The sequence below is a fragment of the Triturus cristatus genome, chromosome 1_2 (assembly GCF_964204655.1).
Source record: "Triturus cristatus chromosome 1_2, aTriCri1.1, whole genome shotgun sequence".
Classification (NCBI taxonomy): Eukaryota; Metazoa; Chordata; class Amphibia; order Caudata; family Salamandridae; genus Triturus; species Triturus cristatus.
The window spans coordinates 442,483,680-442,509,236 of NC_140580.1; the positions used below are offsets into that span (position 1 = coordinate 442,483,680).

Here is a 25,557-nt window from a genome sequence, read left to right on the forward strand (position 1 = left end):
CTTCTCATTCCTCTTGCTGCTAATTCACAGATTCAGGCGGTTTATATCTGGGTTGGGGAAGAGGGCAACCGGGAGCGCCTCCAGCCTATTGTTCAGTTCAGAGTAGCATGCATTGCATGTTGTTGGGGGGGGAGGGGGCGGGGAGAGGTTAGGGACTTCGCATCCCACCATCAGTGCTTCAGGTTAATTCTATCCCGGTAACCTTTACCACAAAGGGAGTCTGTTGTGGTCCAATGCTCTCTTCCTCTACAACCACACACCTGGCTCCTCCTGCTCACCATGCATCAGCTGCTCTATATCCACCTCGCTCGTCCTCTGGGCCTGCGGCTCCGATATCTTTACAGAGTGCCCCTGTCTGACTGGCACAGGCTCTTTCATTTAAGGGCGCATGGTAGGTTCAAGTGTAGAATGGGTAACTGGTTGCTCCCTGCTCAGCTCCCTGCAGCTGCTGGGCTTCCACTGGTGGATTGTGTAGGCATCGCTCCCACTGGTCAGTTCCTGGGCATGGATCACCCACCCAGCTCGAATTCTTTGGTTTCATCCACAGGCTGAAACTGAGTTCTCTCTGTAACAGGAGGCTCAGGTAGCAGCAGTGCCATTTGAGGGGGTGTACCATTTTGCAGTCTCACTACCCTGCCCTGGCACAGACAGCTGTACATGTCAGGATTACCAGAGTTTAAGGACGGCCACCAGGAGCCCCAGGAAACTGTCCTACGCCATTGTATACTAGGACATGACACCACACTGAACTCAACTTGACATCCTTTTCAGTCGACTTGCCCATTCACAATTCAAATACCAAATTACTGATGTAAGAAACGGGCAACCTAAATTACGCTTGGGAACTTCTATTTACTGACTGTATTTTTGCTTTTGAACTTTATAACTGCAGTTTGCACACATTAGTTGAAGGCATAGGGGGGAAAGTATTGATGTAATTTTGGGTGTGCTTCATTGTGCCACTTAGATATAAAGGCACAGATTTTGACCTCTTCATAAATGGATGGACTAAAAATGATTCTGTTCATACAATGTAACTTGATCTATACTTCAGATGCAGTGATGATGCTGCCAAGTTAGACTTCACATTTGTGTGTATGAGTTTGTATCCATGAGATGCCGAGTAGGATACAAGAGGAATGCAAATATAAACTTATAGATAGAGCAGTCAGTCCTACATCAGCATTTGATGGAGATGTTAGATGCACTGTTTTCTGTGGTGCCGCATATGAGAGCCCAGTTTTTATTTTTAGTGTTCTCCTCATAATAAGATGGTTTATAGTCCGATTGAAGGCAATGAGTACCCTCACCAAGAACTTCACACTCGCTCAGTGCCAGGATATCCTGCCGGGTGATGGTGCACTCTACAAACAGGCATAACATGAACAATGTATAAACAGACCTCACCAGGCACTTTTTAAATTAAAAAAATGAATACATATATATAATCTCCAATACCTGCTTAGCAGGTTGTTGATTTGCTATTTTAAATTCACAGGGCAGACCTTCCCTTGATGGACGCGAGTATGTTCTAGCAGAGCTATGGCTTTGTATGCATTGCAGACATGTGACAGGCAGCCATGTGGTTTATTCTCACTGTTTTCTGTAAACCTGATTCTCTGGATGAATGGCTGCATGTTGCGGTGGAGTGACAGCGGCATCGAAGGACGCACCAAGCATACACATGTGTAAGGATTGCCCTTTGGAGGGTTGAGTGTACAAGAACAATTATGTATGCATTAAAATGATAGATCTTTCCTGAGGTCTATAGTTATCTAGTGTTGGTGTACTCCTTATTGAGTGATTTTGATGCATGCTGTTATTGCCCCCCCCCCCCGGTTACCAGGAAGTGTGTTTCAGCAATGGGATAGTAGTCTGAATGGTCCTCTAGGGCAGGGCCCAGCTGCTAATGTGCCTGGTGCACGTGACTGGTGAGAAGAGGGTCTGTGAAGCCCGCTCAAATCAGTGCACTCTGAGAGAATGTGCGAGTCTGAGAGAGCATTGAGGAGCTGCCATTCTAAGTAATAGAATCCTATTTTGAATATACAGGTTTATTTTTTATTTTTTAAATTGATCATTATTGATTTTCAACGGGTTATACAAATGAGCTTTATCTGACATATTATGCATGATATTACAATATCTGTTACAGAAGCGGCTGTGCAACACATTAACTCGAAACAATTTAGTATTGACATTTTATGACTCAAACACAAATCTTTCTATATCCAGCATTAGAATTACTGATTTCTCAAGAGTTTCCTTACTCGATCGCCTTATATTTTAAATATACAGTTGGAACAAATAAATACCCCCAAATTCCAGGAGGGCCAAATTCCCTTTACCCAAAGCTCTAGCAAGCTTTCTTTTGCTTATATGTCTAGATTTCCCACCCCAAAAGAACGCTGCTATCATTACATTTCATGAAGAAAAGAAACTAAGTTAAGGCATACAGAGATTACTTGAAAAGAACACTGCACAAAGGTAGAATATCCATTTTCATTAGGTTGAGCCGACCCACTAGAGACTGATGATGAAGTATCACAGTTAATTCCTTTTCATTTTTTTCCCCAAAAGGGTCTTCTAGTTTAGCTTACAAAGGCCTCATGGCTAATTATTAACCATAACCTCTAGATACCTCACTTGTTTGGAATATTCTCTCCTGTGAAGGTACTTTGGCAACATATCTTTGTTGGAGGTCAAAGAGATCACTGCTGTTTTTGATGTATTGGTCCTATAGCCTGATATCTTTGAGTGTTATTCAATAATAGTGGCATCTTAGCTCACATTTCCACTTTATAATCAGTCCGGAGGTGAATCTTGAAACCTCCAACCAAATCAGGAGTACTCCGAACCAGGGGGTGTCCCCTAATCTCCTGACAAGAGACACTATATAAAGAGCAGCTAGTAAAAAGGCTGGGCGGAAACCCTGCCTGTTGCCTCCGTACATTAATACTGCCACCAGTCTTGATTTCCAAATCCACACTAGAGTTGGCACTTTCATAAAAAGAAGGAAGCTCCATGGTGAACTGTCAGGAGAAACCCATATATGTAAGAGTGAAAAATAAAAACTCATCCCAGTTAACCAGGTAAAAAAGCCTTCTCCCCATCCAGCAGTAAAGGGCCTGGAGGGGGATTTGTTTGTTTTAGCATAGTCAAAAGCCTCCGCCTTCTAGTGTGTATTGGCAGCAAATCGGGGTTATTAAATAAATCCATTTTCCTCCTGTAATCTAGATGGAACCAGGTGTGCCAGCATATTAGCAAGGTTTTTTGCCAATTGCTTGTAAACTGAATTAACCAAACTAACTGGCGGATGGAATGTGTGCCTTGCCTTATCTTGTTTCGGAAAAAGTACCAAATTTCAGTCTTTTACTGTAAATTCACTAACAATGTTGTTAAAAATAGATGAAAAGGTCAGGGGACTAAGCTTTTTCCAAAGGTCTTGCATAGCTAATTTGGGATGCCATTATAGCCCCCTGCTTCCTATTTGGCAAGGCCATGACCCCCTCCCAACCTCCTGATCGGTTACCTGTCATCAGCCTGTCTGGTTCATTGATTGTATGGGGAAGAGTGTTTCTCGATACAAGTTATTGTAATACCTTCAAAACCCCTTTTTCCCCACTTCCAATTCTATCTCCATTATCCTTGTGAGGGAATTGATTATTTCACCTATATCAATGTGATTCTCTCTTCACCATGCCTGCAAGGCCAGGTGCTGTCCAACCATGTTATTCTCTTAGATGTTCTGCTTTAAATCTATTGGAGTGTCTCTGCCTCAAAATATTTCTCCTTTAGACTCACACTAGCTAATCTCAGTTTGCTATATTCACAGAGCAGGGACTACTATCCACCATAGTCTGTGCCTTTTGGACTTCACACTCTAGTCTGTTAATACTGTTACACTCCAGCTTCTTCTTTTAGCAACATATTGTGTGATGATCCCCATGAATAAGGCTTCGAGTGTCCCATACAATATTTAAAGAAGCAGTGCTTTGTATATTTCTCAAAATACATGTAAGTAAATGTTCTTCCATTTGGTAAATGAGGACCTCCTCTGCTAACAAAGTTCTGTTCAAATGCCAGTAGGTGCTACCTGTCCTCATCTGGCTTCTTAAGGGGGAACTCGCACTCAACCGGTACTGAACAATTGCTTGGATGTTAAATTGCCACCAGATATCTTGCAATCCATATTCTTCAAGTAGGCCTTGTATAGATAAATGATGTACCTTTCTTCTTGTATCCCTCTCCTTCTGGTTCCCCTCTTGTTTAGACTATAAACATCAAATCTATTATAAAAGTAAAACTGACTCCCATTTTAATGGGAGCGGACTTACTCACTATCCATAAATCGATGTAATGTATGACTCCAGGGTCACCTTAATTCACTAGGTCCATAGTAATTCACCGCTGAGAATTCAGACCCGGAATAGCTAACTCACTGCATTATCCTTTATAGACTGTAACACTCAGCCCCCAATTTGTTTGTTTAATAATGATTGCTACTCCTCTGTAGGCAGCACTGTCCATTAAGTGATACACTTCTTAGATGCAGTTATAATGTGACAGTTATGTTTACCTGCTGTGAAATGGGTTTACTGCAGGAGGAAAATCCATGCCCCACTCTCCAACCAACTCTGTTAGATTACATTTCTGTCTTGCTAATATAGCATCACCAGAAATTATTTCGTATTTGCTTTGGCTGCATTCTTGATTCTGGTTTAAACTCAACAGTGTAGTAGGCATGCCAGACTCTTTTTGTTTTCTTTCAACTATCCGTTATGCTTGCATTTTCTTTTAATTTTGTCATATTTGTGGATTTTTTTCCTATATATAATATTTTGTACTTAAAATGTTTGAATTTGTTTTCTGTCTTTTATGGCATAAAGCCAAAATAAAAATTATATAATATTTTTTTTTATTAGCCCATGGTATGCCCCCCCCCCACCTCGAATTCCCCTCTATTCTAAAACCCCTGCAGAGAGTGTTTTCAACCACCTGTGGCTTGCCTACTTCTCCTCCCATATTTCCCTTGAGAAGGCACTAAACTATCTCTGGTCTTTGGAGAAGAGTTGGGAGGTAAGCAGTCTCCCCCCCCCCCCCCCACACCAGTAGAGCATTAATCATTCCCCTTGATATGGTCTGCCCCATACATTAATCAAAATCATCTTATTTTATAGACTAAGGGTTTCCTCCATGTTTTCTTGCAGTTCTTTACCTCCTCCACCCAAATACTTGTCTTTGCTGACGCCTCAGCTCCTTATTGTCGTCTTATACAATTGGTTGTAAAGACTCTAAGAGGACTCATTTTCCCTCCACCTCCTTTTTCAAGATAGTCTTTAGCTTCTCTGTGTTCTGGAAAAATGAAGAATTTTTCCTGGTGCAGAATGTTTAACTTTTGAAATTTGAATAATGTTGACTTGGGCATCACTGTACTTACCTACATTATAAATGACCAACAAACACATAATAAGGAATAAAATACACAGTTACTCTTAGCTTGATATAACAGTTAAATGGACAGCATATCATTCACTTACAGTATTACATTGTGCAAGGTATTTGATTCCCCAGGTGTCATCGTTGTGATCTTCTTTGGCAAAACATAAGTGACTATCTGTTCTTTAAGGAGCTCTAAATATACTAAACCTGGGCTCAACATGCTCGTTCAATGAACTGCTACATATTAATTCATATTTAGGACATTGGAATGTTGTGAGCTCCATTGCAAAACAATGGAGTGGTCCGGGCTTGTAATGGCCGGTAGAAGCCGGGAGCTCCACATTCCAGTGTTTGACTTTGTTCACAGCTGTGCTGTGAACAAAAGCCTCTCGGAGCCCAAGGGGATTTACCACCCCCCCCCCCCCCTCCCCCCAGGCACCTAGAGGTGTTTGTTTGTACTACTTAGAACGTTCTGCCCTCTAGGGGCGGAAAGTTCTAATAGCCTTCGAGCCGTCCGTAGCCCGCTCCCTTGTTAAACGCTGGAGCGTGCCTTTAATGGCCAGCAGAGCCCGCTACGGCGGGTTCTAATGCTATATTTTAATTGTTGTACCAATACACCCTAAACTAAATACACCTAGCCAAATACATACATCATGCAGGAAATCTGTTATTTGCCAACTTCCTGCCACTTTCCCAAAGGTTCTATCACTGAATTCGAAATAGCGAAATACTCAGTTGTTCCTATTGCACCAAACCATTACAACTACTTCAGGACTATATGAATTCAAGTGAGAGCTCCATTTACTAAACTTATTTGACCGCAGTCCAGTCTCACTTTAAGTAAACACATTTCAGCAGGTTCACTGCTGATGTGATCTTTATTAGGAATTATAAACCAGATTATAAATTAGGACTCCTTTGATTCAGAGTGCTGCTACTAGTATGGGGTAGGTATGTGTAGATTTGAACACATAAGGACATGACAAAATTAGTGGCTCCTGATTTAGGTAAGACTTTAAGCCAGAGATTCCTTGCCAAAACAGTTGTACAAGGAACCTCTGATATCAATAAACATTATCTTCAATTATGGGAACTCGTAAATACTAGATTCAGCCATGTGAAAGTTCTCAACAATCCACACCTTTTATACATCTTAAACAGATGAAGTCCACTGCTCATGGGGTGAACTTGGAAATCTCTGATCTCTAATTCAGGAAAATTCTCAAAAGCTAATTATTTTAAGAATATAAAATCTTTTCTCTCTAGACTTGCTTAGATAATTTTGGTTTAACCTACTAAAGAATTCTACCTTACCCAATAGCATAGTTAAGGCAAAAATACAGCAGTAACCTTTGGCAGTTGGAATGAAGGGTTGTTACCTGCATTTTGGTGCTTTTTTGGCAATGATCAACTGTTTTGCTGTTTATTAAGTGTATTCTATAAATCACACTGCTTAGACTTTTGGAAGCTCTGTATTAAAATGTTCAACAAATGTTGCATTGCTTTTAGAATTGACATTGCATTTTTTATCAGAATTGCTATGGTCTTAATCTAAAGAATGCATGTTGTACAGTGTTAATTGCACATATGCATGAATTCAATTTTCATATGTTTTACTTCTAACAGGTGGAAAAGAGAGATAAGGAGAGTGAAGCGGATGATGTAGAGAGTAATCTGTTACTGCCAGCTGGTGTTGCACTGAGATGGGTCACTTTCCTGCTTAAAATCTACAGAGCTGAAGATATACCACAAAGTATGGAACTTGCTCAGATAATATTCTTGATTGCTAAAACTACTATATTTCACCATTTGTGTTGCTAGATTTCTCCTCTGATTTAAAATAAAAAGGAGTAGTAATTTTGCAAATAGCCAATTCCATTTCACGTAATTAGTTTTGCAACTTTTGATTTAATTTTTTGTTCAAGGAACATCTAGAAGAAAAATTAAGGAGCAAAACTTCTTTCACACCCTACAATTCCCTACCTTACATATAACCTAAAACTTATTGTATCCAGCCACCCCTTCTCTAATACTTTGTATTGAGGATCATGAGCCGGGCTTCCCGCAAGCTTGCCTAAAAAACACTAGTTTCATGCTCACCAGAAATGTCCATCTCCAAGAGATTTACTATGTTCTAAGAATTCCAGTCTCTTGAAGTGTAATGCTGATCTCATTTTGGGGCTAATCGCTTATTCAGTCTTGATTCATTACCATCAAGACGTGTGCTTTTGCATGGCTTAGTGTGACTGCTTTCTTCTGTAACTGTGGGAAGGTAAGAAGCCATTCATTATAGTTGTTTGTACTGCTTTTTCTCTTATGCAAATTTCTAACCTTCCAGCTGTATCAACAATTGTACTTCAATCGTGGTGAATGGCTGTTTCATAGAGTCAATCCATGGCATAGCATCTCGGTTTTCTTCCTCCAAGACTTTCACTTATGCGGTACTGGAAGCTGATATGTATCAGTTGATGTATATGCAAGTTAATGAGCCGGGCTTGCAAGTTAATCCGAATTAGTGCCACAATCCCCAAAGATTAGGCTGTTTGGTGCATTATAATTAAGTGCTGCTTTTCAGACTCTGAGAATTCTTGATAACGATCTGCAGAGAACAATAGCCTAGCATAAGGAAAGGTGTCCCTCTGGGTCCAGATTTTAGATCACAACAAGTGAAAATGCCTAGTCTGTTTCATCAGATGTCCACTCTCATGGTGTACAGTAGGAAAAGGCCTGAAGTCTGTTTCGGTTTTATTTTTTGCGCTTATGAACTCTAGTCTGACAAAGCTGCTGCAATGAGTCTGGCCCATCACACTGATGTCATAGACTTTGAATACTGGAGTACTGTTATTCATTACTTTTTAATTTTCTAAGACAAGTAGTCACACCGCTGATTGGAGAATGCTTTTCAGATTAATCACATGGGTTTCTGGGATTTTGGCAAGTAGAGTATTGCCTAAAGCAAGGAAAGGGCAGTGCCTGTTTCACTGGTCTGAAGTTCTTCTCTGGAACAGCTAATATCTGATGATTTTGGTCTTATGCATGATGGGTATTTAGTATTTAAGGGTTTAATTGATGTGGAAACCCAACAGCAGTCAAGGGTGAAATATTGTATGTTCCTCTCTGAGCAATTTGAGGACAATAAGCACAAACTCTTTTTAGGCCATCTTTACTTTGAGAGGGACCTTGACCATCCATGATTGGATGATGGTGCGGGAGGTCTTATTTTGGGAATTATCTTAGCAGGATGTCACTTTTTAGATTATCATGAGTATTGTGTACCTGTGCATCTGTGTTGGGCAGTAAGTCTCCCATGCATTCACCGGCAAAGCCATTGAAGCCCATTCAGTGAGCCAGTGTGCTAGCAGGGTTTTGGTGGTCCATGGCATTGAAGGCCACAAATAACAGGGAGGATGAAAGATCAGTGTTGGCATCTAGGACACGGAGGGCATCATCAACCACTTGGATGGTGGCTGTTTCTGTGCTGCAACGGGTTCTAGCTCTCAGTTGGTGATCATGCAGCAGTGTGTTGAATTTTATCAGTGGGAATTAACAGAGCAGGAGCTCAAAGGGACTGAGCAGAGGCATGACATACGATAGAACATGGAGGTCCCTTCCTGGTGTCTTCAAACTGACTATGCTTCATAAGCAGCGGTCTTGCAGGACCAGGTTATCAATGTCTGAGACGTTTGAAGTGAGCAGATTTCTGTATTAAGAATAGCATCATGTTTATTGTGGAAGCTAATCAAGTATGCCTAATGTGCATTGATGACCATGAGCTGGTGGTTGTGCTAAATCTTCCTGAGCATTTGAATGTCTGGGCTATGTTGTGTACATGAGATTGGAGTGTTGTTGCTGGATTTAAAAGATGGTACCATCAGACATCCTTCAAGGTAATCAGTGCCACTGCATGACTCTGTCCATTAATACTTGTGACACTGCACCATACAACAAAGCTGCACTTTGTAGTTTACAGTCTCCCCCTCACGTTCTCTTCTACTGGGAAATGATTTCCTATTCCTTGAAAATCCAACAAACGAGTCAAGAATTTGAAGAACCTAAAGTGCTTACTATATAGAGTACATTGGGCTGTAGGCTATTTGCATTATGTGCGGCCATGTTGGCTCCCTGGCCCGTCCATGGCACAGTTCTCCTTTCCTGCAGCTGGCTGCCAGCGGTCGGGGTCGAAGGTTAAGGGCGTTGAATGTTTTTGTGAGAAAGAACTTGGTACGTGCGTGATGACAGTCAAGTTGCACGGCGTACTGCAGCCGCTCTGAAACCGTAACCTTTTCTTTTTCACACGATCATTAAAGTTTGTTGCCAAAAGAAGAAATGAAAACATAGCATTGAACTTCATCAGCTAGCTCGTTTTCTGCCAGCAAAAATCGTTGACTTTGGGCCTGACCCTGAATTTTGCCTGGGATTATATGTTATGGTTTGTAGCTTTTAAATATCTTCAATAAATATATGCTAAACTTTCACAATACCTTTCTGGCGTGAAATGCCTCCAGCGCGTGCTGCGTCTTATTTTAGGAAATGCAGGGAATCTGCTCCGCCATCTTTTAGCTTTCTCTTTCTGGACTGCAAAGGTTTGGGGAATTCCAACTAAAAGAGTTACATATTTTATGGTCTGGCTTAACAGCCCAGCTCTCTCCAGACAGTTCTGTAAGAATCACTTGGAGAGGGGCTGTGGCTTTGCCCACATGTTGGGACCCAGGAGGAGTACATGCTTTGAATGGCCCTACGCACAGCTGTAATCGTTTTTGTTTATTTATCCAGCAGCCTGAGCTTGAACTTTCAGGGCCCCACACATGACATTGTAAGGCTATTAAAGTGTCTTAAATAACTACATAGTTTATGGTGTTTTTCTCTGGCAGCAGCACAGATGGGAGGAGGGGAAGTCATTAACCTACATGGAGCTTTAGGTCTGGCTTGACGGTGCAGTTGTCACCCATGGGCATAAATTCACCAAAATGCCAGTGGAAGCGAAAGCAACATCACACGCCATTTGACCTGTACTTTCACTCAGACACTTACGCATATGCACACGTTCACACAAACACTCTCTCTCAACATTAATTTAAAGGCATTTTCACTTACCATAGAGGCCAGGGAGAGTCATACTCCAGCTAATTGTACTCCGTTTTTTTATTACACAAATAGTGAATAATACAACATAATTCACTATTGGTGTAATAAAAAATGATCGAAAACAAGGCAAGTGGAGCCCCAATTAATGTCCATAAGGACGGTTTGCCCCTGTGTTCCTGGCACTGATGTTGCCACCTCTGAAGCCAGGGGTCACAAGGAGCAAGTCATGGGTCGCAGCTACGACCCCTAAATGACATCCATGCCTTCCTTTTTACCTACACCAATAGTATTCTGCAGTCTTTGCTTACACACACATATATCCAGCCTCATGCTATCTACTTGTACTGCTTAACATTACCATACAACATTCCTATAAAGCCAGACCTACTGGCATTGTCAATGTTTAGTTATTTTGTTTCTTTAAAGAATCCATTCTGGCTACCTTTACTTTCAGTGCATCATCGAAGCTTTGTCCTTAGTTTACACTTTTTCAACACTGTAATTTTTATTGGTCAGACAAGCACTTATCTTTTCATGAGTAGGAGATGCTTCTGTGAGCCATATTTGAAGAGTTCATAGCCATGAGCTAGCGCCTACTGAAACGTGGATGCCATGTACAAACGTGCAAAACAAAATATGCACAAGGGAAGTTTTACTTCAAAGTGCTACACATGGTGAATGTTTGTTGTGAAATTCATAAATTCACCAGTCAGAACTAAATTCACAGGAGTTTAAACTACTTCGGATCTGCTGGCCAATTGGACCCCAAGTAATCATGAGCTCTTGAATACTGTTGTGCTTGGGGTCTTGGTCAAGAAGTTAAAGGCAGTAAGATGCTGGCTGCTACAAATATATGATCCTCGCTCCAATATTGTGTATAAAAGGGAGATCTTAAGTATATGTAAGGTTATTTAACGTTTATAAAATGACAGCTCTTCGGGATGCAATTAAATTTCCTTATGTTACGTGATCGCTCCTGTGGTTTGAAGAATAGGGATGCAATCTCCTACTGTTCTCTGAGGCAAAGCAAAAATATAATTCACTTCCTGATATATTTTGTAGGTTATTCTGCTGAGAAAATAAATTTGCAAAAATCTTTATCATTTGGTGCAGCATTAGGACTAGGGATAAAGCTGTATGCATCTGTCTATCAGCTATATATGATCATCCGTTATGTTGTTGCAACATTTATCAGTCTGCTTTGGAAAAACCTATTTCCATATGTTTGTACTATAAATGCGTACTTAAAGAAATTGAATTGTTGCATTGCCTTTTCTATACGTTTATTAACTTTTACTACTTATTTTTGGTATTGATTTGCAAAATAACTCATGTGCCTGTAGATGAAATGTCTGAGTTGGGCAGTAATGAAAACTAAGCTATTAATCAAACTTTGTGGTTGCTTGATTTGTAAATTATGTGCAATAGTTCTCTGCTCATTAAGTTCTTCGACTCTCTACAGTGGATGATGCATTTGCACAGTCAGTAAAAGAAATGTTTGGAGGCGATTCTGACAGGAAAAACCTGGTGGACCCATTTGTTGAAGTGTGCTTCGCTGGGAAAAAGGTATTATGTTTGTTCTCTAATAAGGAAAGAAACCAGGCCTTTGCTTTACTTGGTTTTTTTTCTTCCTTCTACCTTCCTCCCATCACAAATCTGTCAGTGTTGCTAGAAACAGTACAGAAAGAGCAAAGAGGTTGGTTGTGCTAACACCCATACTGCCTTACTTGCAACCCCAGTTTGTTGCAAGCCTGCGATCTCAATTTCTTGGCATTCGCTCCACCGGCCGCTGTTGATGCTTCTACGACACTTGGCCTTTGAAAGCTGCCAAGGTTTTGTTGCCTCTGGCCCTCTTCCACCATTTCCTGAGGATTTATTAACTCTGTGCTTCAACATTCATTTGAGCTGATTCTGTTGGTTTCTTTGCAGGTTTGCACCAACAGAATTGACAGAAATGCCAACCCCGAATGGAACCAAGCTGTTAACCTCCAAATCAAGGTTAGGGTGCTTTTCATCTGTCCACATGAACGTGTGATCCAAAGCGGCACACGCTACACATCTATATTCAAAGCTTGCTTCATAAATGTTATATTTCCTTTTTGTTTTTAGTTTCCCTCAATGTGCGAACAAATCCGATTGACTGTATTCGACTGGTAAGTAATGGACTGTAGCAATTCAGAAGATGAGCTAGGCATTTATTTATTTATATTTGCTTCACCGAAAGACCTCTTCTACATTTTGCATATTGTTTTCCATCTTTCCTACAAAACCTCGCATTATCAGCCTGCCATATAAGGAGTGACAGAATTGTTTCCCACAAGTGAAGCACCATGATGCTTTTGAATGAAGGCAGCCTTGAAATCCGTGGCGATGTTGAGGCCTCTTTTGGTAAACTCTTTCCACCTATCTGCTGTCCGCAGTGGGTTAGAGAATGTTTCCATCTGTTTGTTTTCTGCTTAGAAGTCCCACAGAAGGTGTAAATTGTCACTGCACTCTTAACAGATGTTTATTATGAAAATTGCTGTGTCGAATTTTGCATCCTTAATGAAGAATGTAGCTTGTGCTTAATCTAAAAACGTTTGGCAGCCTGCAACTGACCTGTGAGCAAAAGGCCAACAATACTAATTGTGATGAAATATCCTGTAGGTTCTCTTTAATGCCATGAAACTAGTTCTTGAGAACAGTTCCTGAAAGTCACATCCCACAAACCTACCCAGTCTGTTGCCTGCAATACCATCCCCCAAATCGGTTGGAAAGCCATCCCAAGAAAACCAATCGCAACTCAAAGCCACAATAATTGCCAGCTGTGAACAAGGAGGGTAAAAAATGTTTTTTAAAAATGAAAAGCATTGATTGATAAAGTTTCTTTCAATGAGTCCTGCGAAAGACGTCATAGTTGCAAAATCCTGATATATGCCCTTTGCATTTGGAGATCACAAGGCAGAAGGCTGTTTAGTATAGTTTGTGGTGGTTTGAGATTGGTCCTAAGATCTACTAAAACAAATATGCGATTGAATGCAAGATTTACCCTTCGCTGTCCATCCAGAACACCGTGGCCAGACTTGTCCTCCGCATCCCACGACATGAGCACATTACCCAACACCTGCTAGATCTCCACTGGCTCCGCGTCGAAAAGCGTAACCTTCAAGCTACTCACCCATGCCTACAAGTCCCTCCACAACATCGGACCTAAAATACCTCAACAAAAGAGTCTCCTTCCACGTAACCAAAAGGAACCTCCGCTCCACTGACCTCGCCCTGGCAGAAACCCTGTGCATCCGCAGAACCAGTGCGGGTGGAAGAGTCCTCTCCTACATCGTGGCCAAAGCCTGGAACGAGCTCCCAGTCAACATCAGATGCTCCCCTACTCTGCACACCTTCAGGAAGAGCCTCAAGATCTGGCTCTTCGGCTGAACCAGAGCTGCGAACCCACCACCGCCCCCCCTCCCACGGCCCCCTGCGCCTTGAGATCCTCACGGGTGAGTAGCGTGCTTTAAAACCCCTGATTGATTTATTGATTGAATAGTAGCTCACGTCGACACAATGGTTTGACAAAGTATGGTTATTACATTTGACCCTGAGATGTGAACTAATTCATCTAAATATTGTTCGAAATGGGTAGAGGGCTGAATATTGGTGGAAGAGCTGGACATCCCGGGAGAAAGAGACCTAATTGTAGAGGGATTGTGAATTAACGGAGTTAGGTAATCCAGAAAACCTTTTAGACGTGTTTCCTGGATTCGCACAGAAACGTCTGTTACATTCATGTTTTATATATGATCGCCCATGGAGGACCATGATTACACCTTGTATTCAGCCATATATTTAACTAGAGCAGAACCTTGGTTACATCACTAGTTCATAAGTCAATCAATCAGGGGGTTTAAAGCACGCTACTCACCCGTGAGGATCTGAAGGCGCAGGGGGCTGGGGGAGGGGGGCGGGGGGTGGTGCAGCTCTGGTTCAGCCGAAGAGCCAGATCTTGAGGCTCTTCCTGAAGGTGTGCAGAGTAGGGGAGCATCTGATGTTGACTGGGAGCTCGTTCCAGGCTTTGGCTACGATGTAGGAGATTGCTCTTCCACCCGCACTGGTTCTGTGGATGTGCAGGGTTTCTGCCAGGGCGAGGTCGGTAGAGCGGAGGTTCCTTTTGGGTACGTGGAAGGAGTCTCTTTTGTTGAGGTATTTGGGTCCGATGTTGTGGAGGGACTTGTAGGCATGGGTGAGTAGCTTGAAGGTTACTCTCTTCTCGACGTGGAGCCAGTGGAGGTCTAGCAGGTGTTGGGTAACGTGCTCATGTCGTGGGATGCTGAGGGAGAGTCTGGTCGCAGTGTTCTGGATGGTCTCGAGTTTGTGTAGCAGACATTCATTGAATCCAGCATAGAGGGCATTTCCATAGTCCAGTCTGCTTGTTATGAGTGAGTGGGTGACGGTCTTTCTGGCTTTGGGGGGATCCATTTGAAGTTCTTGCAGAGGATGCGAAGGGTGTTGAAACAGGTGGAGGCGACGGCGTTGATCTGTCTGGTCATGGTGAGGGAGGAGTTGAGTATGATGGTGAGGTTTCAGTCGTGGTTCATTGGGGGGTTCGACGGGGGTTTGACCATCAGTTGTCCCACGTAGAGTGGGAGGGTCTGAGGACTAGGACTTCTGTCTTCTCCGAGTTGAGTTTCAGACAACTGCTGCTCATCCAATCTGCGACGTCTTTCATTCCTTCTTGGAAGCGGAGTCCAGTGGTTTTGGGTTCCTTCATGAGGGAGAGGATGAGCTGGGTGTAGTCGGCGTTGGATACAATGCGGAGTCCATGTTGTCTCACGATGGTGGCGGGGGGGGGGGCATGTAGCTGTTGAAGAGCGTGGGACTAAGCGATGGTCCTTGAGGTACTCTGCAGTATATCTCTGTGGGTTCAGAGAAGAAAGGCCGGAGTCTGATTCTTTGGGTTCTGCTGGCGAGGAAGGAGCGGAGCCAGTCGAGGGCGGTTCCCTGTATTCTGGCGTCCTGGAGTCTGTCTGCGAGGGTGCAGTGGGAGACGGTGTCAAAGGCTGCGGCGAGGTTGAGTAGGATGAGGGCAGCGGTGTGGCCTTGGTCGAGGAGCACGCAAATGTTGTCTGTGGTGGCGAGGAGGGCGGTCTCGGTGCTGTGGAATCTGCATTGTAAGGGGTTGAGGATGGAGTTCTCTTACATGAAGATTGTCATCTGGGCTTTGATGATCTTCTCTGTGACTTAGGCTGCGAAGGGAAGGAGAGAGATGGGTCGGTAGTTTTTTAGATCCATCGGGTCTGCAGAGGGTTTCTTGAGGAGAGGCTTTACTGCTGCTAGTTTCCAGTCGTCTGGGAAAGTGCCGTATTCGAAGGTGGCGAGGCCATGCGCAGGGCTTTCAAAACATTTAGTGTTTAAAATGGTCCTGTGCTTAGGACTACACATTGTTCTTTGGCTGTGGGAAATGGATAGCGATATTGAGTTTAGCGTTTGATTTTGTAGGCCACTTGTTGTTTTGTCTCATTCACCGACAAGCGACAAATTTGTAATTTAGGTACTGTTTTCAAAAAGTACTGCAGATTGAATATGTTCAAAACAAAATGTTGCAATGTGACTTATGTAGAGTTTAAAAAAACAAAAACATTATTTTCATGAGGTTATGCATACTCATGCCTGGATCATCCTGGTGTTGGCTGCTCTGCATAACTAAACTTATTTTTAGTTTCATTTTGAAACCTCTGTTTGGAAGTGCTTTTGTGTTTTTATGAACTACTCCAGAGGCGAGGGAGAATTGTGTAAAGGACGGCATCTATGATCGTTGATATATTAAACCACTTTTCCTCTGATCTGAAATGCATTCTTACCAGCGGAATGGCAATCCGAGATCTTGAACTGAGTAAGCTTTTCAGTGTCTGGAGAATAGTTTTAGTCTTCAAGATAGATTTGATTTAGGGTTTTTCGGTGTAGGGTATTTTCTCTTTCAAATGGAATAATGTTTGGAGAAGTTGAAGTAGTTTTATAAATGTTCTTATGAAATAGAGCACGCTTTACAATCCATCTATTAACAGCTAAAAGCCAGTGATACCATTGAGTATCCTAATGTTTAAAATGTTCTTGATCATTTCACATTATCATAATTACCAATCTATAGCCCATAGGTAATTGTAGTTATGCGACAAATACAAAATATGTAGTATTTAAATGGCACAAGTTGGAAGTCAGTAGGCAAATACAATGATTTACCACTACCTGATGGTTTTAGTCACTTAAACATCTAAGTGTGCATACTCTGATGTGTTTACATAGACTTTTGAAATGCCACGAAATGGATGCCGTCCTAAAAGTACCGTATTGTTTGCCCAACATGCTTGAAAGCAGTTTTCCTATTGAAGATAGTGCATCTTATATTTGAATAATGGTGTGCCAGGTGTAGTAGAAAAACGTCATGCCACAGCTCGAGTGGTGTAACTCTGCTGGTGAAGTTCATGTTATGTTAAATACATTTATTACACGCACAGTTACTCAGGAGTATCCCGGCGCGAGTCTAATGGGGTGCTATATTCGACTTCAGATAAAAAGATACGTTTTCAGATTTTTTCTAAAAACCACTGGGTCTAGGATGGTATGCAGGGTCAGCAGAAGAGAGTTCCAAGCAGTGGTTGCCTTCACTGTAAAGGAGCCAGCCCCAATCCTCTGCCGCTTAAAGCGTGGCACTTGAGCCAGATGCAGAGATGCGGAACGCAGAGCCCGCCCAGGGGCATAGAAGGAGATCCGCCTTTGTAGATACAGAGGCCCGCATCCGTGAAGAGTCCGATGGGCCAGAGTCACACAGTACTCCCTAAAGTGGTAGTACTCCCTAAAGTGGTCGATTTCACAGACATTTCCTTTTAATATATTTTGACCTGCTCTTCTAAGTTCATTTCCGTTCCTCTCTGTGGCTGCTGCTTGCCTCACAATTCTTAGCATCACATGCCCAAACTTTTGTGCTTTAATGTATATATCAAGCTTTTCTAAAGAAATATATTTAACAGTGAAAGATAAATTTAGTTATCTACAATTCAGATACCTGAAGATTTCCATCATTGATCAGTCTGTTGTCTCCCCCAAACAATTGGGTTTCAGTAACTCTTTTTAACATGTCACTGCATTCAGGATGTGCATGTAAACATATTTGTAAACACTTGTGGAGTTTAAAGGTTTGGAGGAGCACATGATTAGTGATGGCAGCAACCACTAATGTACTTAAACCGTTGCTTTCAATTTGCTCAAGTTTACATTGATAAAAATCTTCTGTCTTGATTTTAAGATGACTTGTGATAGATTTTCTCCTCTTTGGGGTATAGCATAGGTGCTTTACAGATCAAGATTCTTGCTGTGTTAAAAACTGTACATTGACCTGGTGTTTCATGCAGGGATCGTCTTACAAAAAATGATACTATTGGAGTAACATCTCTAAGTCTCTCAAAAATTGCTGCTCCTGGTGGTGAGGTGGAAGGTAAGCCTTTAATGTGCATACCTAAATTGCCATATTTACTTCTGTTAAGACATGCCTATCTGTGTATGCTATACAACTTGAGAAATGACATTCTGTTGCATTCCAATTTTTGTCGTGAAAAGAATTCTGTTGCTCCCCCTGTCAAGTCTAAAAAAAATTTTTTTAAAGAGACACAAATGTGTTCCATTTTATTGGGATGATGACATGGCTTTCCAGCTTTGATGTTGCAGGCTTTAAAAGAGATTTCACTGAAGGGGCTTTTCTTGAGACACCAGTACTGCAGACCTCCATCACTACCAAACCTTTTTAGAGCTGTGAATGTTCAATGATATCCAAGATCTAATCAGTCTAAGATCAAAATAGTTTCATTTACCTTGGTAATCCTAGTCCGATTTTTGACACTAAACTGTTCTCTTGTTCCTCTAGGAGAGGCATTTAGGCAACAGTTTGTGTCTGCTCTGTGAATGTTGCCAAAACAAAGTTTCTGCTATATTTCTGCATTTGTCCTATTTAACATAAACATTTAAACCCTGTCACAAGTGTTTGTGGAGAGGAGGGGCCTTGGAAGTAAAGAAAAAAGATGCTTGAATGCTTAAGTTCTCATGTGTAGCTGGTCTGTGGTTTATGAGGTACGTACTGTTTATAATCCGTTTATAATCGAAAAGGCTTGATATGTCAATTTTAAGCACTGAAGTTCTCAGCTAATTTTAATACATTTGACCAAATATGTGGAAAATAAATTAAATGTTATGTTAAAAATGAAAGAGAAACTCTAAATTCTTACAAGCTTTAGGGCATGGCATTTAGGTTAATAGAGGACAATGGGAACAGGTCAGTAAACAAACAGGATTTCATTTGGTTTTTACTGATGCTGCATAATTCCTGAATTAGCCAGGGCTGCAGTTGAGAGAGTTTATCTGGGCTGTGTGAATAAGTTTACAGAGGAGGTGGCTGTGACCCGTGGAATTGAGCTACAGAACATCAATATCCATATTTGTCTGACCACTTTTTCATAAGACTTGTAATCTAGAATGTAACACTGTGACTTGGAAACTATAAGATAAATATTCTTTTGACATATAACCAGCTGTTTTTTTATAATTCAGAATCTGAATCAACGGGAATTGGGTCTTCAACATTCGCAGGTTTATATCTTGGTGTGCTGTGATTTTATTTTTTGCTCTCCATTGCCCAAACTAGGTGTTATTTGCCCTTTTGATAAATGTAAGCAGTTTCAATCCATATCAACACTCCTATAAAGGGATTTTTGGGGGGGCATTTAAAAAAAATCTCAAATCATTCAAACCAGTTGTGGCACTGGGAGCATTTTGCATGTGTGAATTATTTGAGTGGCAGTTGCATGTCAAGGTTTTTGGCATAGTTTCTCACTTCGAGCCCTCTGGCCTTCCACCAATATATCACTGCCTAAATTGTGGGCATGCCTTATTTGCAATTAAACATTCCATTCCAAGGAGTAGAGATGCATCCTGAAGTTCATAATGCATCGCTCTATTGCTGATTGCTGAAGCCACCAACATTTGGAAAACTGTCCTTTTGCAAGAAAGCATTCCTTTTGGAAATTGAATTTCTGTATAGGATGCAATGTTAGTTTGCTTTCTATAAATATAGTAATCTACATATCAAATATCAACAGTGTTTCGAAAACTGAAATGACTCATTCTGCCCCTCAAAGGAGACATTTCTTTATGGTGTGAAGGCTTGCAGTGCTGGAGAGAGAAGTGGTGCCAACGTCTACCACTGGCCTGTGCATGCTTTACACTCTTCATGCATACCATTTTCTGGAGACTTTTGCCCTCATGTGCTACAGGGAAGGGACAATGAAATGCATGCAAGCTTGCTCTGTACTCTTAATTTCATTTCCATTGCATCCCGGTTTACATGAAAAGGGATCCATAATTATATAAGGGATGGAAAAGGGCCAAGAGGCATGCAACATTCATACATGTGCTGGAGTAACTCCATTTTATTAAAGTTGTGTGAGAAGTTCCACATTTTCATTGCATCGTTCTAAATGTTCATGTTCTTGAGTGAATGTACCAGTTTTTACAATATAATTATCTGTTTCTTGTCCCAAAAATCCAAAAATGCTAGTGAACACTTTAACTTGGTGAATAGAATTAAAAATGAGTTCTTTATTTAAAAGTAAATTGCCCATTGAATGATACCCCGTTTCATTTGTACAGTAGCTTCAGAGAGTCAACATTTACTTGGACAATGGTGGTTTTCAGTCTTTTCTGACCGAATCACCTTATCTCTTATGGGAATTATACAAGTACAATATGTAGGTTTACATGGGAATAAGAGAAGGGATTGTTTATACTCTGTGGAAATTTGAAATTCCACTTTCTAGGTTTTTAACTTCTCTGCTCTGAAGAGTTATCCACTCACCCAGAAAAGTAGAAAACTCTTTTCAGCCTGGCTGCTGGTCATGAAAGATGTCTGTTGTGGAAACCTAAGATTCATTTATTCAGGCCTATGTGACTTTGGGCCATTCTCTATTTTCTACGTTCTCTAGGGTTTTCGAATGATAATCCAAAGTGGATTCTAACAACATTGCATTCATTTATAGACTGCTTCACTCTGTGTGCTTCTATTTATGCCTAGAGGTATCACTGCCAAAGAAACAGTGTATATAAGGTTACTATATACATAATTTCATTGTATGCAGGAATGACCAACCTCTATTTGGCCTGCAGGAAATAGGTTAAGACCCCACCAAACCTCAGCTTGTTACATCTGTTTGATGATTTACAAAGCTATCTCTGTGTGGCAGTGCTTTTTCCTCCTGCTCATTGCTGGTATGTGTCACTCCTATTAGTTGGCTTGACTACCTTGAGTCTGAAGTGCCCTGAGGCTTCCTCTGTGGCACGTGTTCTTTAACAAATTAAACTAATTGGGTTTATGCGTGCACAAGAGTATAAGTGCCCTGTGACCTTTTCCAGCCTGATTCCTTCGAATGCCTTTGCCATTGACTCTGACTCACCATAATTGTGTGGGTAACAGAAATTATGTTGTTCAGCCTTTGACCCGTGGGAACATCAGTGTTGAACTCTGGCCTTAGTTACTCTCCAAGAATTTCCTATTTGCTGCTTACGAATTAAGGGGATGGATATGAAGTGGAACCCACAGAAGAGGAACCTGGCTCTTCAACTTGTTTACTTTTCCTTCCTGTCCCTGCCTCGACCTGTGAGAGGAGGCATAGCAAGGGTAGTGCTAGGAATTATTATTATTAAACCATTTATAAAGCGCGCAGCTGCCCCAACTAAGGGGCGTCCCGGCGCTCCTAGCAGTTTCCAGAAGAGATATGATTAGGCCATGGGAAAAAGAAAAGTCTTGATAGCTTTACGGAAAGAAGTCAAACATTCCAAGCTGCGGATCTTCAAAGGAAGGGAGTTCCACAGCTTGGCCGCAAGGAGACGAAAAGACTTGCCCCCAGCTCTGGATCTCTTGACTCTGGGGACAGAGGCCAGGATCAATTCAGAAGAGCGCAACAGGCGGCTGGGGATATAAGGGGTAATCAGGCCCGACAAGATCTCGGGTGTGGAGAACTTTAGAATTTTGAAGGTGAGACAGAGGGATTTGAAATCAACCCTTTTAGAAATAGGAAGCCAATGGAGGCGATGAACAGCCCCAGCTCCAGAACATGATCTTGAGAGACCAAGAATGACGCGAGCTGCTGAATTCTGGACGCGCTGAAGACGGTTCAGTTCCGCCTTATTGGCGCCTAGCAGCAAAGAGTTAGCATAATCTAGTCTGGAGAGGATAGTGGCCTGGACTATGAGTTGACGTGTGGTCGGATCGAAGAACCGAAGAATAGGTCTTAAGCCACGTAAAAGACCGAAGCAAGTGCCAGCTATTTTTTTGGTGTGCTCTTAAACTCAGGGCCGAATCGAACAGAAACCCGAGGTTCTTTACCACCGATTTGGGGAGAGGGGCTGGACCCAGGGACGGGGGCCACCATTGGGTGTTCCAGAGCCCCCTGTCCCTGCCCACCAGTAGAACCTCTGATTTGCTGGCGTTGAGCTGGAGACAATTCTCCGTCAACCAGCCCGCGACAGCCTCCAGACCTATCCGAAATTGGGAGGCGTCGTTGGCATGGTCGTTCGAGAGAGCTACCATAAGCTGGGTGTCGTACGTGTAAGAGACCATGGAAAGACCATGGTAGTGGGCGACTGCTGCTAAGGGTTGAACATAAAGATTAAACAAGGCCGGACTTAACGCCGAGCCCTGTGGAACCCCCTGCTCAATGGGTTTGATGGAGGAAGCAAAAGGGGGAGCAAAAACCTGAAAAGATCTGACGGGAAGGAGCGAAACCATTCAAGGGCTAGATCTTTTACTCCAGCTTCTTCTAGCCGACGCAGAAGGATCCGATGGGAGACTGTGTCAAACGCGGCGCTCAGATCAAGCAATACGAGTGCGGCTGTTTGACCTCCGTCTAGAATGGAACGCAGGTGTTCACTCACCGCTAGAAGTGCTGTTTCAGTGCTGTGACCAGCACGGAATCCATTCTGAGACCGGTCTAAGATCTTATTTTTGATTATGAGGTCAGAGAGAACTTTATTGGCATGTGCCTTCACCACTTTAGCCACCCAAGGCAAGAGGGAGATCGGATGGAAGTTCTCGGGCTTGGTGGGGTCCAAAAGCGGTTTTGTCAGCAGTGGAAGCACCTTGGCCTGTTTCCAAGCTGAGGGAACCCGCGCCTTACTAAATGAAGAGTTAATGGTCGAGAGTAATGGCGTGAGAAGAACAGAAAGGCACTCTCTGAATTGAGCTGGTCTCATGGGGTCAAGAGGAGACCCCGATTTAACTTTGGTGCTGAGAACAAGGAACTCCTCCTGTGAGATGGGGGGAATGATCTCCAGAGAGGCATGGGTTATAGGGATTGAAAGGCGTTCTGAAACCCAGGGGCAGTTGGAGAAGGTCTTCTATATGGTTTCAACTTTTTGAACGAAATAAGTGGCAAGTTCCTCGCATTGTTTTCCGGAAGTGATGTTAGAGGTGGATGGATCTTTCCTCTTTTTCAGGTCACTGAGAATCTTAAATATGCATTTTGTAGGATTATTGCTAGATGCAATCTGATTAGTAAAGCAAGCAGTACGTGCTAGCTGTATGGCTTTGTGATAGCTTTTGATAGCAGCCTGATACTGTTTTTTCACTAAGGGACAGTAGTCCTTTCGCCAGGCTCATTCGTGTTTGCAAGCACTCCGCATAGCGGCAAGAGAATCCGTGTACCAGGGATTAGAGCCGGAGTCACGGCCTCTGGACCATTTTGCCGGAATGAGGAAGTAGAGTGCCGCATATATCCACTCACAGATAGCGTTGTAGGCTTGTTCTGGGTCGGAGTTGTCGAGGGTAAGAGGGCAGGAAGACAGAAGGGCCAGCAAATCCTCCAGCTTAAGTTTGTGCCAACTGCGTTTAAACGTGGCCCTAGACGCGACTCTGGACGTGGTCGCCACCTGTGGGAGGAGAATGGTAATGAGGTAGTGGTCAGACCAGCAAACCGGGCTGGGGGGTTTGACCTGGAGGGAGGGAATATTGGAGAAGACCGGGTCTAATAGATGTCCAGCCAAGTGAGTGGATCCCAGTACCAGTGGTTTTAATTGACATGCTTCAAGGTCAGCAAGCAGGGAGCTGACGTCCGAGTCTGAAGGGTGGTCGAAATTAATATTTAGGTCGCCGATAAGGTTGAAATTGGCTGTTCTAGTAGCCAAAACATGGACAGCTTCCATGATAGCTACTTTGAATTCTGTAGAGGGACCGGGGGGACGGTAGACCAAGAGGCCAGAAAGAGAGAAATTGGCATTGAGTGAGATGGAAAAGCGGGCGCACTCGCAACCAGCAATGTCCTCACGGACGAACGTGCAGTGAAGGGGAGTTTTAAAGATTACCGCCAACCCTCCACCTCTGGTTACTCTATTGATGGTGTGAATGTTAAATCGCGGAGGGAGTGCGAGTCCAGGTTCAAAGACTGTGTCTGCGTTGAGCCACGTTTCTTTCAGTGATTAAAAAAAAAACATCCGGGGATTCCGCCTCAATGAGATCGTAGATCTCATTGTAATGCTTGACTAAAGAGCGCGCATTCAAATAGAGTATTTTAAAAGGAGTCTTAATAGGAATCGAGGATGCGGGAAGCGGTGAGGGGTATGAATTGAACCTGCACCTACTACAGCAGAAGGGTCCCTCCAACGATAGACACGGACCTAGATTGCACAAGGACATGCTATGTCCAATAGATAACAAACTCCCTAGTGTACCTGAGCGTCCCGGGAGTGCATCCAGCAGCATGACTGGCGGCTGGCGGCGTCCAGGCGCGGACGGGCACAGACGGGCTTGACCTTAGGCGCGCCTTCGGCGTGCCCGCTGCGCGCCCGAGTGAGCGTCCGCTTAAATGCTGGCATGTAAGATAAAAGCTGGTGCGAGGGACAAAGTTACCACCAAGATGGCGTCCCCCCTGCTTCCGCTTATGAAGCTGGAGTGCCAATCCGGTGTCGTACCTGGTCCCAAGCACCCTGGAAACGTAACACAAGTGAGTTAAGTGGAGCGCTTTCACCGCGCACGATTTTAAAATAGATTAAGAGCTGATTTTACCAGCAGTACATATGAGCAAAAATGAGCAGAATGCGCAAAGCAAATTAAATGAGCGACAAATGCATAAAGCGTAGACGCTACCTCCCGGCTCAAGCCTCAGGAGACTACCCAAAGAGCTAGTCAAATTGCAAGTGCTTCCCCCAATCTGTGACCATACCGTTTGATTAGAAGTCTTCAAGTCTTTTAGTTGTTGTCATGGCTGAGAAGCCAATACTCTGTCTGGATTGTGAACCCTAGAATTTGCTGTCATTTGAGCATTAAACTAGAGGCACACTTCCAATATTATACCCATATTTAATATCTTACGTCATCATGGCAATAGTTGATTAATATATCCGATTTACATTTTTCTAATGTAGTTATGCTGACTTGACCTGTCAATCAAACTAACTGTTATTGGCCTCATGTTACACAACTCGTCCAACGTCCGTATCTGCATAGGTAGAGTGGTGGCATTTCCTTATGCTGTCCTTCATGTTACTTTTCTTCTTTGAAAATAATTGCTCACAATTAGTGGTACTAACTAGAAAAGGCAGGGTAGCAACCTAGATGCTGGTTTTCTTCTGGAAAGGAACCATATATTTCTGGAGTAAGTATTTAAGGACTGATGAAGAATTCCCCTTATAAAAGTGTAAAAAAAGTATAAAAAGGCTTATATAGGGCTCTAATGCCAACGGCGTCTTGGCGCTGAGGTGTGAGAAGGAGGACCGGGCAACAGACAGAGAGACCTAAAAGACATTAAACAACCTGGACTTCAACGCTTTCCTAAAGGAAAGAAGATCCGGCTCCAGGTGAAGAGAGACAGGAAGCCTGTTCCATAGCTGCGCAGCACAGATGGAAAATGTGCGACCACCCCATCTAGCACGTTTATGTCTAGTGATGCACATAAGGCCAAGGTTGGCCGAACGTAGACCGCGACGGGGACCATAGGGCTTGAACAGGTTATGACAAAAAAT

The 25,557-nt window shown here is 42.7% G+C and overlaps 1 protein-coding gene across 5 annotated transcripts in view; it reads left to right on the top strand.

Annotated features, from left to right (window-relative positions):
• MYOF (myoferlin) overlaps window positions 1–25,557 on the top strand; it is a 591,005-nt gene that overhangs the window by 265,509 nt on the left and 299,939 nt on the right. For 3 of the 5 annotated variants that reach the window (XM_085606131.1, XM_085606127.1, XM_085606128.1), the window contains exons 12-17: window positions 7,066–7,192; window positions 11,987–12,090; window positions 12,454–12,522; window positions 12,634–12,677; window positions 17,910–17,992; window positions 19,099–19,137. In XM_085606131.1, the coding sequence (XP_085462257.1) occupies window positions 7,066–7,192; window positions 11,987–12,090; window positions 12,454–12,522; window positions 12,634–12,677; window positions 17,910–17,992; window positions 19,099–19,137 (466 nt within the window). The remainder of the gene's footprint in view (window positions 1–7,065; window positions 7,193–11,986; window positions 12,091–12,453; window positions 12,523–12,633; window positions 12,678–17,909; window positions 17,993–19,098; window positions 19,138–25,557) is intronic. The other 2 variants (XM_085606129.1, XM_085606130.1) reach the window with 1 other exon arrangement.